Genomic DNA, 16,004 nt, shown 5'->3' with positions numbered 1-16,004 from the left:
TGAGTGCTGAAGACGTTGAAGAAGAATAGCATGATCAACTGTATCAAATGCAGCGCTTAAATCAAGGAGAATGAGAATCGATATTTTTTGATTGTCCGTCGCAATTCGAAGGTCATTTACGACTCTGACTAGAGAAACAAGCACAAGAAATTATCTATTTGCACTATCCACACAGCAGCACAAGAACACTTTCCTCCTGGGCATCTACACTGTCACTCACAGTCATGCACATTGCACCAGGGTCAGACCCATTGTTGTATCTATTACCACCCCACTCCTTTTAAACATGTTCTCCCTATGTGTATGTGATTTGTGTATGTGTGTCTGTGAGTTGTGTAAATTGTAAATTGGATGTCCTAAAATTTCCCTTGGGATTAATAAAGTATTCATCTATCTATCTATCTATCTATCTAAACATTAAATGGTGTGTTTCCATGTGCTATAGTTAGAGAAATGTATTTTCATGCAGTTGCCCTCCTCTTCTGTTGATGTCTGCGTGTGATGGGGAATAGTGAAGTCTAGAAGAGTATGACCTGGACCAAATGGGACTTCTAGTTTAGTCTGTGTAAGTCTATTGTGCCTTGCTAGTAAGGCCAGGGTTTAGTGTGTAGGCAATCCAACAGAAATACCTGAAGATACAAGGGCATGCGATCTTATAACATGTACACCTGAAAGTAATATCTCTTATCGTTTAACTTCCTTCCAGTCCTGCAACCCATCCACGCCTACACTATACCATGATACATGGAACAATATAATTACAGTTTTTCTCGATTGCTTAAGCACAATGGTGAATTTATTGAATATTTGCACTTTCTCTGTGTACTTCACTTACACTACTCTAATCACTGAGAAGTAGAATTGCTAAAAGTGTTTTAGGTTTATAACAGCAGTGTGTAAGTAGTACAAACAGAATTCAGTCATATGCAACGTGTGTGTTTCATATGGTAACAAAATATGGTTTTGTTAAATTAGTGTATAGTTTTTACAAGAGTGTTTCATTTTGCAATGGATCTGAGGTGTTTTGCTCATTGGGTGTGTGGTTGTGCTAATTGTGTGAGTGAAATGAAAAACAAAACAGTCAAAATTGTGTTTAAGCAATCGAGAAAAACTGTAAATGTTCTAAATGTCTGCATTCCCATTAGAGATGTGTGTCTGCTGTGATGTCGGATCGGCTGAATATGTCTGGCAGCCATGTGTTTCACTAAGTCCAAACAGATCCCATCTGAAAAGCATAGATTCGCACAGGGTACTTTATGACCGATTCTACGGGTTATAGAGGTCCATGGTTTGTTCTATTGCTCACCGAGATGCAGATGCCATGTGATTTTATTACTTTTTTGGATGAGTTTTCCTCAGAAAACAAATATGGGTTGCCACGACGCCCCTGTCACTTCTACGGTTGTCTGTTCTTTAAAACACGGAACGGGGGAAAATGCGAGGTAATTTACGTTTGCTTTAAAGTGCAAGCCGTGAACTTTACAACCAACATCTTCATATTCGTACATTTTGTTTCGTTAGTCACATTTTGTTACAAAATGCGAGTGGAGAAAACACAAGCGAGTCCATCACGGAAGAGAGGAACGGAGAGCTCTTTCAGTTGAGTCTCAACGGTTCTCATGCCGATTTTAAGTACAACCCGCTGGCGACTCGTGGTAGTATTCACAGAACTGTCTCGTACTCTGATCGTAAGACATCACGAAACTATGGCCGAAGTTGCTCCAGCCCCAGCTGCCGCGCCTGCAAAGTCTCCCAAGAAGAAGGCACCACGGCCCAAGAAAACCGGACCAAGTGTGGGCGAGCTCATCGTGAAATCCATTACCGCATCCAAGGAGAAGAAGGGAGTTTCTCTGGCTGCCCTGAAGAAGGCTTTGGCCGCTGGTGGATACGATGTGGAAAAGAACAACGCTCGTGTCAAGGTGGCCATCAAGAGTCTCGTCTCAAAGGGTACACTGGTTCAGACTAAAGGAACTGGCGCGTCCGGCTCTTTCAAGCTGAACAAACAGGCAGAGGTGAAGAAACCTGCGAAGAAGGCTCCCGTCAAAGCCAAGAAGCCGGCAGCAAAGAAGCCCGCTGTAGCAAAGAAGCCCAAGAAGGCAGTGGCGAAGAAGCCCGCAGCTGCTGCAAAGAAGTCTCCGAAGAAAGCCAAGAAACCCGCTACGCCTAAGAAGGCAACGAAGAGCCCCAAGAAGGCCACAAAGCCCGTCGCACCCAAGAAGGTCACAAAGCCCGCTGCACCCAAGAAGGCAGCTAAGAGTCCCAAGAAAGTTAAAGCAGCGAAACCCAAGGTGGCCAAGCCTAAAGCCACCAAAGCGAAAAAGGCTGCCCCTAAAAAGAAGTAAATGTTGCACTTCACGTGCTGCTCAATGTAGTAAAAAAAGGCTCTTTTCAGAGCCACCCAAAATTTCATATGAATTCATCTCTTCCAACACTTGGTAAAATCTAAGTGGTAGATTGTGCACGTCCGTTGTAAATTGCAATCAAAAAGGCTCTTTGAGTGCCACTCAAATTTGATCTATGCCCACAGAAAAAGAGACAACGCTGTTTCGTTTATATTTTCTTTGTTAATGTGGAACGCCTCGGGGTGTCTTTAAAGCATTACACCTGCATTGTGACATACAAGTTGCACAAAGAAACATTGAATTCATGAACCATCTACATTCCATTCTAACTAAAAAAACTTTGTAACATTGTAACATTGTAACACATGGAACAATTTTTTTCAGTAAAATTCTTATGTAACACAATGGATGTTATCCATTGTTCTACCAAACATGACACAAATATCCAGTTGACTCCTCAACCACCTCAGTTTGTCATTATTTGCAGAGAAGACATAATCTAATAATATATTACGGTAACTGAAATTAAGTCTTCATTCTAATGCAAAAGGACACGCATCACGTTTTTAACATTTATCTCCTTAAATTGTTGGACATTTCGGAGAAGAAGCGGTAAAGGCGAGGATAGACAGCCGGGACCAAACTGAGCTCGACCTGACGTCACATGGTGAGCTATAAATTGATTGGCTCTCAGTATGGTGGCCTCAGCCAGTGAGAGAGGGAGACAAAGCATATACACAAAATACTGGCTCGCCGTGTACCCTCACATTTGTGCTTAGAAACAAACTATCTTTACATTACTGTGGAAGAGGCAAAACTGGTGATTCTGCCCAAGAAATCCAAGTAGATTTTGTCTGGAAAATCCAAATTTAAAGGCTTCTTTTCCAAATGTATCTGCGAAAAGTGTTTCCAAGTTTCTGTACACTATAGAACCCTGTCACTTTGTTTTGTTAGGAAAAAGTTAACTTCTCCAAGTTTGTCACTAAAACACGTACTTGTGTGAATCTTTAGGTCGCTGGTTTTGGGTTAATCCAAATTCCAAAACATTTGCGCGTGCCCTACACCTAGATAAAGGGTATCAGAAGTAGTAGTGCAGTCGTTAAGTATGACCCCCTTTCCATACGCAATGGGCTGTACAGACTACCCATAATTTAATATATTATATACAAATATTATATCAATAGCCAAAGCCGATGATGTTAACTAAAATGTTCACACTGGCACACCACAAAAGCCGTGCCTGTCATACATTTCAATTTGTAGGATGTGCTCTGCGATAGTATACTCACAGATGTGTGATTTCTAATATAATTTTGCGATCTGTGTGAAATTTGTCCTAAGCTCTGCTACTGGCTTTACATATACAGCTGTGTTGTAAGTATATGCTGTATGAGATGCATTTGCAATTCATATTATCAGTCTTTTTTCAGTGTTTTTTCACCTGGTGGAGGGCAAATAAATTACAAGCCAGATTTTTTGGTCTTTTTTTTGCCTATCATAAAGACCCTTTATTCTTTGAAATTTGGTTTCATAATTTCGATAATACCAATATAATTAAAGTGTAATAGCATACGGCATTGACTGCCTATATATAAAGATATTGACAAAGGCAAGCACTGCTTGTAATTGCTGGATATGATTATATATTTTGTACATCATGCCTATGTACTGAACGAATATCTGTAGATGAATAATCGCAAAAACGCTCGTAAAGTAAGAGAATGACTTTGAATTTTAGGCGCCACCGGAAGCCGGGCGTTGAACACCAATCAGCGGCAACCAACAAGTAAACGTCATCAGGGGGCTGGTCGAGGTTGTAACCTTTAAATACCGTGCTTGCTTGCTTAGGGGCACTTCTCTCACTGAAGCAGACTTTGCAATGGCAAGAACTAAGCAAACCGCCCGTAAATCCACCGGAGGAAAGGCTCCGCGAAAGCAGCTCGCCACCAAGGCTGCTCGCAAAAGCGCACCAGCGACCGGAGGGGTGAAGAAGCCCCATCGTTACAGGCCCGGCACAGTGGCTCTGAGAGAGATCCGTCGCTACCAGAAGTCCACTGAGCTGCTGATCCGCAAGCTGCCTTTCCAGCGTCTGGTCAGGGAAATTGCCCAGGACTTCAAGACCGATCTGCGCTTCCAGAGCTCTGCTGTCATGGCTCTTCAGGAGGCCAGCGAGGCTTACCTGGTTGGTCTGTTTGAGGACACCAACCTGTGCGCCATCCACGCCAAGAGGGTGACCATCATGCCCAAGGACATCCAGTTGGCCCGTCGCATCCGCGGGGAGCGTGCTTAAGTTGATCCCGACAACGTCAAGAAAAACAAAGGCTCTTTTAATAGCCACCTCAATAACTCCTGAAAAAAGCTAATTTTCCCTCCAGTGTTGTACACATATTGCCCACGCGTATAATATGCTATACTGTACTAACCTAGTTAGGCCGGCACTGGGTTTCCTGCTAAAACCAGTGTATACCATACACACGTCACATTTGTATGGCATGTAATAATACATTTTATTTGTATAGCACCTTTCATCCAAATCAATGCAGCTCTAAGTGCTTAACAACAAGGAAATAACGTGCACTAATCAATTGCATGCACAGTGATCCACATACAAATAGACATAAAACACTATCCCTATGAGTGCATAAAGATTTTAGATAAAAATAAAACTGCAGTTATGTTAAGATCAAAGTAAATTGCGAAGTCGCAATTAAAGGCTAGGGTGTAGAGATACCAATAACTTAATCTGATAGATGACAGCACCTTATGCAAAACATTTGCAACTCCCTGTCACACGCCTGTTGTTAACAAACAGTGTGTGTTGCATGTTTTGTTTTTGACATTGCTGCTCCACATTGAAGCCTGTCCTTTCATTTTCCGAAATAGGCTGCTGCGGACATACAAAACGGTGCGTAGTTCCAGGTTGAAACCCTCAACCAGTTTGATTCATCGTTGCTATTGCAAATGTTTTATAGTGGCGTCTGCTATTTCATTTTCCGAAACTAGGTAGGTGTACCCCACTCTAACTGAACATCCTGAAAAACCTGGTAACATCCTTACTGGTTCTGCTCCCACCTACCTAAATGCTCTTGTAATGGCTAATGTTACACCCAGGACGCTGCGCTCGTCTAGTGAGCGTCGTTTGGCACTGCCGTCCGTGCAAGCACGGCAATCCAGACTATTTTCATTTGTAGTTCCACGTTGGTGGAACGAACTGCCTAGTACTACCAGTCAGAGCAGGGGCGTCCCTCTCTACCTTCAAGAAGCTTTTGAAGACCCAACTCTTCAGAGAGCACCTCCCCTCCTAACTGGCACCTGACTAGCGCTTAACTTGCACTTCAGCAGTTAACTTGCACTTCAGCAGTTACTGAAATTCCTGCACTTTTTCCTAGGTCGTTGTTTTTCTAATTCTCATGTAAAGTAGTATTTATTGTTACACCATGCTTTTTATTGCTCTTAGCTTGACTGTTCTCTCCCTTGTACGTCGCTTTGGACAAAAGCGTCTGCTAAATGACTAAATGTAAACCATGGCGATTTCAATGATAATGTTGAAACTGCTTTTCAAGGACAATTTGGGTGGCTCTTAAAAGAGCCTTTGGGGTAGAAAGCGTTAGACGCTTTACTTGGAGCTGGTGTACTTGGTGACGGCCTTGGTTCCCTCAGACACGGCGTGCTTAGCAAGCTCACCGGGCAGAAGCAGACGCACTGCAGTCTGGATCTCCCTGGAGGTGATGGTGGAGCGCTTGTTGTAGTGAGCCAAACGGGAAGACTCTCCAGCGATACGCTCGAAAATATCATTCACGAAAGAGTTCATGATGCCCATGGCCTTGGAGGAGATGCCGGTGTCGGGATGGACCTGCTTCAGGACCTTGTACACGTAGATGGCATAACTTTCCTTCCTGGTCTTTCTGCGCTTCTTGCCTCCTTTAGCGGTGGTCTTTGTCACGGCTTTCTTGGAACCCTTCTTCGGGGCGGGCTTTGCTGGCTCAGGCATGATGCTATCTGTATGAGGATTCAGACGGAACTGCGGTGCTGTAGGTTGTCGTGCCACCTCTATATATACAACGCTCTATGCTAATACGTCACCTAGGCCAGCCATGACAAGAATCCCAGACGATGGTTGGTTACTTTTAAGCGCAGGGGCGGGTCCGTCTGCTAAGCCAGCTCTGCACACAGAAAGATAGTTTAGCCCGTAGTTCCCCTTCTTTTGTTATCCTCCCGCACTTTTTGAGCTACCTTGACATGACTAAAATAAAGTCAATATACGAGACTTCCCGTGATAAATATGTTCAATAAATGTTCATGGTTATCACTGACAAAATCTGTATAGGATAGATTAAAGTAGCCTATACGTGCATCCATGAAAGTGAGTTGCAGCATATGACTCAATAACCGAATGTTATCAGTTAGAATATCTACATGTCAGAAATACTAAGATGTGAATTTGATAAACATAATTGTTTTCCATGTGCGTGCGCCTTTGTGTTACAGTTATCTTAAGAGTTCTTGTATTTCCTGTATGTTATACCAAACAGATTAGGAAAAACTAAAAAAGGGTTTGCAGTGTATGCTTTTGTAGGTAGCCCCTGAGTATCATAGTGGGGTTTTGATGGTGAGATTGGTTTATTTTCAGCTACCTTTGCGTTCCCTGGCAATACTTTTGCCTTCCCTCGCAATAGCCTACATTACATTTTGCATTACCTCACAATACTTTTGCAAACACACTACTCTTGGTCTATTCGCCACTTACATGCAACATAGATCAGCTCATGCAATTGAACTTGGTATTACATATGCTGATATAGTTTTACTGCTTAATAATAAGCATGGCTGTGTAATCAGTGAGAGTAAATTTAAATTAAACCCTAAAACGAGAAGGCTCACTAAAAGAAAGCATTACGCATTTGTAATGGCTGTTGCCTGGTATGTTGTGCGTCATATATTATTTTCATTATGCGTCATCCGTAGGGGACATTTAACACTATAAATCTGTAATTAACAATTCATTTTCAATTGAAACGTACTTGGAATCATGTTTTACGTAAGTATTTGGGTGGCTCTTAAAAGAGCCGTTGGTTTTTGTTTCAGAATGGGATGACTGATTTTTAACCTCCAAAACCGTACAGAGTACGACCCTGGCGTTTCAGAGCATAGACGACATCCATGGCAGTCACGGTCTTTCTCTTGGCATGCTCGGTGTAGGTGACGGCATCACGGATGACATTCTCCAGGAACACCTTCAGCACACCACGAGTCTCCTCATAGATGAGGCCAGAGATACGCTTCACACCACCACGACGAGCAAGACGCCTGATTGCGGGCTTTGTGATACCCTGGATGTTATCACGAAGAACCTTACGATGACGCTTTGCGCCCCCCTTTCCGAGTCCTTTACCTCCCTTGCCTCTTCCACTCATGTCTGCAGTCTGAGTTTTCAGATGTGTAACAACTCCACACTGTGGTACGAGTTGATATTCCTACCAGGAGGACCTATTTGAAGACTACAAACACTCCTCCTCTTCTGTCCATCCTACTTTCCCATTATGGTATTGGCGTGAACATCCAGCACATAGTACGTCACTGTGATGCGCCACAGCATGCGTTATGCCTTGACGAAGTAGCACTGAAAATAGATATATTGTAATACATGTCGATAGATTTTATAGGACAGAAACGCTTTGGTGACTGTATCAATGTACCGGAGACCGGGTACAGTTGCAACAAGGGGACAGTTGTAACATACTTTATTTCTCAGTTCCTGTCTAACTTAATGTGACGAAAATCCTTGTGAAAAGGCCTAGACTTAACCCTTGCATTTCTGGTTCACTTTCGATGATGGTGGCAGAGCCGGTACCTCTTAGTCACCACATGTTCCTGATAATACTATAAGCTAACAGGATCTGTTATCAGGGCTAGTATGGGGAAATTACAGTTTTTCTCAATTGCTTACACACATTTTTTGAAAGCATGCTTCATTTTCTCAAAACTCTAAACAGTCCCAAATCCCAAAACCACTCACACAACATGCAAAACCCTTAATATCTTCTGAAAAATGCTACTTTGCTTTCAAAACAATGTTATGTCACCTCAAAAGGGTATTTTGTTTTTAATTGACACACACAGACCATCACATATATAGACTTTATTACAGGCTCAAGGCCCACATGGTAGATGCACAATACATACAATCAATAAATTACATATAAATACATACAATCATAAGTGACATATAAATATACAAGGAAAGAAGGGCTAAAAAAGGCACTCATGCTAGTGTTCCCGGGCCAGGGTCTGTCATCAGATCAATTATAAAATTTGTAGAGCGGTCCAGCCGACTCATAAACTTAAAAGTAAGCTTCCTCAGCAAGGCCATGAAGGTGGTTAGACCCATATTACAGAACAGCTGACTGGCTCTAGTACTCCTGGGTTTCTTCAGGAGTGTCCTAAGACAGTCATTATAGGCTACTTTCAATTTACGCAAGCTCTCCTTCTTGTAATTCACCCAGAGTGGAGCTGTATAGAGTGGGGTGCAGTAGGATCTAAACAAATTAATTTTAACATCATATGTACAGTCTTGGAATTTCCTAACCAACATGTTAGCTTGGACATAGAGCAATCTCCTCTGTCTGAACATGTCGGCATCATCCTCCAACGTGTCTGTAATAATGTGCCCTAAGTATTTGGTACTATTGGACACCCCCAGAGTTTGCCCACAAAGATGAAATGCAGGGAACTTAATATCCATGTCCTCCTTAGTTCTACATACCATTACCACGCTCTTCTTGGCATTGTATTTAATATCAAAATCAACCCCATAATTAGTGCATATGTTAAGCAGCTGTTGAAACCCACCTGTACTCGGGGATAGTAAAGCTAGGTCTTCTGCATACATAAAGTGGTTGACCAGGGAGTCACCTATCATACAACCTGTACTGCACACCCCCAGCTGCCTGGAAAGGTCGTCCATATAGATATTGAAAAGGGCTGGGGATAATATACCCCCCTGCTGGACCCCGTTCCCAACATTAAAAGGGGTAGATAAGATGTTCCCCCATCTTACTCTCATGCTCTGGTTCACATACAAGTAAGCTAGGATGCGTACTAAGCTACTGGGCACACCCCTAAGCTTGAGCTTATTAAACAGCTTAAAGTGGTGGACGCGGTCAAATGCTTTGGATGCATCAATAAACCCTATAAGCATAGTAGAGCCCTGCCTTCTATATGTGTCTATTGCCTCTTTCAGAGCATAAATACATAGGTCAGTACTATGCTTGGGCTTAAAGCCAAACTTATTGTCAGTGGTGGCTATGAATTCACTTATCCTGTCAAGGATTCATCTTTCTAGCACTTTGGAGACAATGCTGGCAAGTGCTATGGATCTGTAGTTATCAATACTTCCGATTTTTAATTGACACACACAGACCATCACATATATAGACTTTATTACAGGCTCAAGGCCCACATGGTAGATGCACAATACATACAATCAATAAATTACATATAAATACATACAATCATAAGTGACATATAAATATACAAGGAAAGAAGGGCTAAAAAAGGCACTCATGCTAGTGTTCCCGGGCCAGGGTCTGTCATCAGATCAATTATAAAATTTGTAGAGCGGTCCAGCCGACTCATAAACTTAAAAGTAAGCTTCCTCAGCAAGGCCATGAAGGTGGTTAGACCCATATTACAGAACAGCTGACTGGCTCTAGTACTCCTGGGTTTCTTCAGGAGTGTCCTAAGACAGTCATTATAGGCTACTTTCAATTTACGCAAGCTCTCCTTCTTGTAATTCACCCAGAGTGGAGCTGTATAGAGTGGGGTGCAGTAGGATCTAAACAAATTAATTTTAACATCATATGTACAGTCTTGGAATTTCCTAACCAACATGTTAGCTTGGACATAGAGCAATCTCCTCTGTCTGAACATGTCGGCATCATCCTCCAACGTGTCTGTAATAATGTGCCCTAAGTATTTGGTACTATTGGACACCCCCAGAGTTTGCCCACAAAGATGAAATGCAGGGAACTTAATATCCATGTCCTCCTTAGTTCTACATACCATTACCACGCTCTTCTTGGCATTGTATTTAATATCAAAATCAACCCCATAATTAGTGCATATGTTAAGCAGCTGTTGAAACCCACCTGTACTCGGGGATAGTAAAGCTAGGTCTTCTGCATACATAAAGTGGTTGACCAGGGAGTCACCTATCATACAACCTGTACTGCACACCCCCAGCTGCCTGGAAAGGTCGTCCATATAGATATTGAAAAGGGCTGGGGATAATATACCCCCCTGCTGGACCCCGTTCCCAACATTAAAAGGGGTAGATAAGATGTTCCCCCATCTTACTCTCATGCTCTGGTTCACATACAAGTAAGCTAGGATGCGTACTAAGCTACTGGGCACACCCCTAAGCTTGAGCTTATTAAACAGCTTAAAGTGGTGGACGCGGTCAAATGCTTTGGATGCATCAATAAACCCTATAAGCATAGTAGAGCCCTGCCTTCTATATGTGTCTATTGCCTCTTTCAGAGCATAAATACATAGGTCAGTACTATGCTTGGGCTTAAAGCCAAACTTATTGTCAGTGGTGGCTATGAATTCACTTATCCTGTCAAGGATTCATCTTTCTAGCACTTTGGAGACAATGCTGGCAAGTGCTATGGATCTGTAGTTATCAATACTTCCGATTTTACCAGCCTTATCTTTGATAAATGGGACAAGAACTACTGACAGCATGGAGTCTGGCAATATACCATGGGTCACCATCCCAGTAAAGCAGATAGACAATAGCACTGCCAACCTGGGCCCAGCTAACTTTAGGTGCTCTGCTGTGATGTTGTCCAGGCCACTAGCTTTCTTGTCTGCAAGTTTCCCTATGGCACTGAGAACATCATTGTGGTGAAAACAAATACTTTCCTCATCTATTTTGCCAACATGATAAGGCTCATATTTACAGTTTTTCTCAATTGCTTACACACATTTAGCGAATTATGGGTCAACTTAATCTAATGCTCACATCTTATTTGCACAGCAAGAGTCTTCTCTGGCGAATGGGTTAACTATTTCTCATTGCTTTCACATGAATTTCTTTGAGTTTTAACACACTTTTCAAAACAGTTAACACACTTCTCAGAGAAAGACACAAAACCTAATTGAATAACCATGTCAACACATTGCAGATACTTAGTAGCAGCCTACTAAAACTGATCTCTATATTCTAAATATCGTCAGCACCTGTGTGAACTCTCTGCAAAACTAATCAAGTAGTTCTCAACCTCTAAAAGAGGTCAATAGATTGAAGTTGACACCAAGCATGTTTCGAGGAGGCCGCCACCAACAACCTCAGCAAGGACTTGGACGAGGACAAGGAAGAGGTCGTGGTAGAGGTAGAGGGGCCCCTGTCAGGGACGTGGCATTCGTGTAAGATGCTCTAATGAAATTAGGGCAACAGTCATTGATCACGTAGTCAATCATGACCTCTCCATGAGAGAGGCTAGCCAAAGGGTTCAGCCAAACCTGAGCCGTCATACTGTGGCATCAATTGTTCGTACGTTCCGCAATGAAATGACACTTTGCTGGCCTTTACAGTCAATTTACTGTACTGTGTTTCACTGTATTTGCACTCTTGGCAACAACCATTTCTATACTTTTGTAAATTGTGTTGCCACAATACAATGTAGTACTGTAGCTTCACTAAAGTAATTTACAACATATACGGTAGAATTCTGATTACTCTATATTTACAGTATTTACAGCCTATTGCACTATTTTTACAGAATCAACACACTGGCCCACACTGGTGGCAGGGGGAGAATGTTCACAGAACATGCAGAACAGATTTGACCTTTTTACTGTATATTGAAATCTGTCATTTTGACTTCTTACAGTATATACATGTAATATGGAAAAATGACTGCAATAAAATTTTTGTGTCAGAATCTTTGCCATTTTGTACACAGTAGAACAAATGTAAATCAATGGTGTTGACAGGTCCTTGTTTAGAATATATTTTATAGTATTTAGCAATACAAAAACAATACATTCCCTAAGTAAGAGTGCTCAGTACAAAACCCAAATTGTAGTAGTCAGTGGTAAAATAGTCAATACTGTGAAGGTGTTGCACAAAAGTTGAAGTGATGGTTTCAGAGGTTGATATTGATAGCTGTAGTTTGAATTTTGTTCTAGTTCTAGTCTCTTGCGTGCCTCGTGGCACATAAGGCCTCCACAGATTCTCTCCATCTCTTCCTCTTCCTATCCGCTGCAGTCACTCGTGCCTCGTCCCATGAGTTCCAACCCGCTTCTCTCCGCTCCTTCTCCACTGTACGCCTCCATGTGGTTTTTGGTCTTCCTCTCTTTCTCTTCCCTTCTGGTGCCCAAGTCATCGCTGTGTTATTATGGTTTTCCCGATCCTGTCTGAGTATGTGTCCGATCATCTTCCATCTCCGCCATCTCATCTCTGCACTCAGTGGTTTCATGTCTGCAGTTTCTCATTACTTGTATGATCTTCCCAATGGATTCGTAGGATTTGTCTAAGACATTTATTTTGAAAAACGTCTACTTCTTTGTTTTCTCTCTTATTCATCTTCCACGTTTCGCTCCCCTATAATAGTAGGCTACTGGCACTACTAACGTCTTAAACAATTTCAATTTAGTTCTTCTTGATATGTTGTTTGATCTCCAGGTTTTCTTTAATCTCACAAATGCACCCCTAGCTTTTGAAAGACGGTTCTTTAAATCCTTCATGCCACCTCCTTCTTTACAGACTGTGGCTCCTAGGTAAACAAATTCCTCAACTTCATTGATATCTCGTCCCTCAATGGTTATTTGGTCTTGGTTTCTGGAGTTGATTCTCATTATCTTCGTCTTCTCTATATTTATCTTCAGCCCCACACGTCTGGCTTCTTCATTCAATTTACTCATCTTGTCCTGCATTTGCTGTTTAGTTGAGGAGAGTAGTGCTATATCATCCGCAAAGTCTAAGTCATCAAGTTTCGATGTGAATTTCCATCTGATGCCATTTTCGCCGCTGCCAATCGCTCTTCTCATAACCCAGTCTATTACAATCAAAAATAAGAATCCTGACATGTTGCATCCCTGCTTGACTCCAGTCTTGATATCGAAAAACTCGTGTGTATCTCCTTGATCATGGACTGCACACTGGAAGCCATCGTAGAAAAGCTTGACCATCCTCACGATCTTCTCCGGTATCCAGGGGCGGACTGGGGGAAAAAAGTGGCCCGGGAGTTACTGTCAGACCGGCCCACGCAATACACGGCGCGCGGCCCAGTCAGTACACGGCGCGCTGTCCAGTCAGTACACGGCGCGTTGCCCAGTCAGTACACGGCGCGTTGCCCAGTCAGTACATGGCGCGTTGCCCAGTCAGTACACGGCGCGCTGCCCACTCAATGCATCGCACGTATTGACCAGTCAGAGGCCTACTTGGAAAAATACTCATACACTTAACATTATTTTGGATGATCACAAAGCAATTACATCATATATGTTTGTTTTTTAATAACATTTGGATCCACCAATTTGCCTGGATGGACACATGGAATAAAATGATACTGGCTATTGTAACACTCCAAGGTAGGTATAGTTTGCTAGATGAATATGCTTAACTCTGGGCTAGTATCAGATGGTTATACTGTACGTACGGTATAACTACAAAGCCTTAAGGAATCTGTCAAAGTCACTGTCATCTTCAGCCTACATGAGTGGTAAATAGGGATTATTATGTAAGTATGTTAAACCATTGACACAACACTATCAGCAAACTATGGTAGTATTTAGTATTAGTGCCCCAGGTGAAAAAAAAACTACACTTAAGTACATTACATTAAAGTGTACTAAGTATACTTTTTTGTACTTAACTTTCCACTATTGGTTAGTACACTCAAAGTGTCTTAGATAAATATACTTTAAATACATGTGCTGAATTGAAATACACTATTTTTGTATATTAAAGTGTAACTTAGGTGTACATTGTACCCTGGGTCTTATCTTGGCTCTGGGGCCCCTGGCTGCTGCTTCTAGCAGCAGAATCATCAATCTAGATACCATATTAACATTGTTTATAATGTATGTGTTGTGTGTAACACGGTGATTTTAGCATAACAAGCTAGCTGGTTAACTTAAGTTATTAGAAATGATAAGATTGCCCTCTTTACAACTACCACCATGGATAGCTTGCTCATCGATTGTAAACAAGTAACTACGGCTAACATGTTAAATAGATAATCTCGATGATGACAACAGCGCCAGCTTGCTTATTTTACCAGATCATAACGGTCTCAATTTTGGACATTTATCTACCTAACGTTAGCTAGGCTAGCTTGTAGGGAACGTTACCTCATCTGTGAAAAGCAAGCTAACATTGACCAAGTCAACAACTTACCTTCTTATCACTGTCAACAGTCGGTGGTTTCCCAAATAAATCAGAGATTTTTGCATATTTTGATGCACCTTCCTCCCGACATCTTTTTTTCTTCTCCCTGCCACCTTTGCGTTTTGGTGCCGATGATATGCTCACTCTCAAAAACAACTTTGTCTGCTAGCGAGTGACGCAAGTGTTGAGTAGGCAAGGCAAGGAAACTTTTTAAAATGTATTTATTTATGGAAGTCAATGTGCTTTACATATACAATAACAGGAAAGGCCACAAATAATTGAAATAAATTAAATTAAATGTAGACTAGAGTGATCGACATTTAATAACACAAAACAAAGTTAGACTGACGGAAGAGATTAGATGAGTAAAGCTTTCTTTTGAACTCCACTTATGATGTTTTAGGGCATTCATGAAAGTTTTCTCATGTGGGATTCGTTTTGAATTTAGACCAGAATTTCAGAACGCGAAATAACAGCCGTAAATGGCCCAGAGTTTTCAATCAGGCTAGGGCTGACTGCACACTTCACTACGGTTGCGTGCCCTGGCTGGCCGTGTATGAATGCAAATCCAAATTTAAGAATCCTCATCCTCAATCCGTACAGCTGAGAACACTTTGGCTGTTTAAGAACCCATTTGCAGGCGTTCATTTATAAGGTGGAGATCGTTTCTTACGTTAAACTTCCGAAGTCCGTAAGAAAAATAGGCACCATGAGTGTGAATACAGATCGCGAGGAGGAGTATAAAACTCAGTCAGTGCAATGAATTCGGTGAAGTTCTTAGAGCTAACTATACGTGTGCTGTGTAATAGGGAATCTGTTAATTTGACCGGCCATTTAAGAGGGTGGGCCGGTTGAAGATAACGGTGGGCCGGTATTTTGGACAATCCCAACCCCGTCGGCCCACCGGGGATTCCCCCGGTATCCCCGATGGCCAGTCCGCCCCTGCCGGTATCCCGTACTTTTTCATTATTTTCCACAGACTCTCCCGATGGATGGAATCGAAAGCTTTCTCGAAATCTACAAAACCTAGATATAACGTCGCTTGCCACTCGTTCACTTGCTCAATTATGTTTCGTAGTATGAAAACTTGTTCTGTTGTTCCTCTACCCTTTCTGTAACCTGCTTATTCTTTTCTCAGTCTTTTGTCCACTCCATTTCTTACTCGGTCAATAATTATCCTGCAAAGTATTTTAGCTATGACGGAAAGAAGTGTTATTCCTCTAGAGTTCTTGCATTCTTTTAGATTTCCTTTCTTCGCTAGCTTG

The 16,004-nt window shown here is 42.0% G+C and overlaps 4 protein-coding genes across 4 annotated transcripts; 2 read left to right on the top strand and 2 right to left on the bottom strand.

Moving 5' to 3' along the window:
• Window positions 1-1,691: 1,691 nt before the first annotated feature.
• LOC105895807 (histone H1-like) lies at window positions 1,692-2,534 on the top strand. The gene has a single exon (XM_031562301.2). It carries the CDS (start codon window positions 1,707-1,709, stop codon window positions 2,340-2,342), a length of 636 nt encoding a protein of 211 aa, XP_031418161.1. The 5' UTR covers window positions 1,692-1,706; the 3' UTR covers window positions 2,343-2,534.
• A 1,687-nt stretch (window positions 2,535-4,221) lies between these two features.
• On the top strand, window positions 4,222-4,632 carry LOC116218995 (histone H3). The gene has a single exon (XM_031561787.1). It carries the CDS (start codon window positions 4,222-4,224, stop codon window positions 4,630-4,632), a length of 411 nt encoding a protein of 136 aa, XP_031417647.1.
• A 1,175-nt stretch (window positions 4,633-5,807) lies between these two features.
• Window positions 5,808-6,396, bottom strand: LOC116219203 (histone H2B 1/2-like). Its single transcript, XM_031562309.2, has one exon. It carries the CDS (start codon window positions 6,331-6,333, stop codon window positions 5,959-5,961), a length of 375 nt encoding a protein of 124 aa, XP_031418169.1. The 5' UTR covers window positions 6,334-6,396; the 3' UTR covers window positions 5,808-5,958.
• Window positions 6,397-7,268: 872 nt separating this feature from the next.
• On the bottom strand, window positions 7,269-7,800 carry LOC116219206 (histone H4). The gene has a single exon (XM_031562312.2). The coding sequence runs from the start codon at window positions 7,754-7,756 to the stop codon at window positions 7,445-7,447; it is 312 nt and encodes a 103-aa protein (XP_031418172.1). The 5' UTR covers window positions 7,757-7,800; the 3' UTR covers window positions 7,269-7,444.
• Between the last annotated feature and the right edge of the window lie 8,204 nt (window positions 7,801-16,004).

Source organism: Clupea harengus, chromosome 24, assembly GCF_900700415.2.
Source record: "Clupea harengus chromosome 24, Ch_v2.0.2, whole genome shotgun sequence".
NCBI classification, from domain to species: domain Eukaryota; kingdom Metazoa; phylum Chordata; class Actinopteri; order Clupeiformes; family Clupeidae; genus Clupea; species Clupea harengus.
The sequence above is the reverse complement of the archived record's forward strand: the minus strand, read 5'-3'. Positions and strand labels throughout refer to the sequence as shown.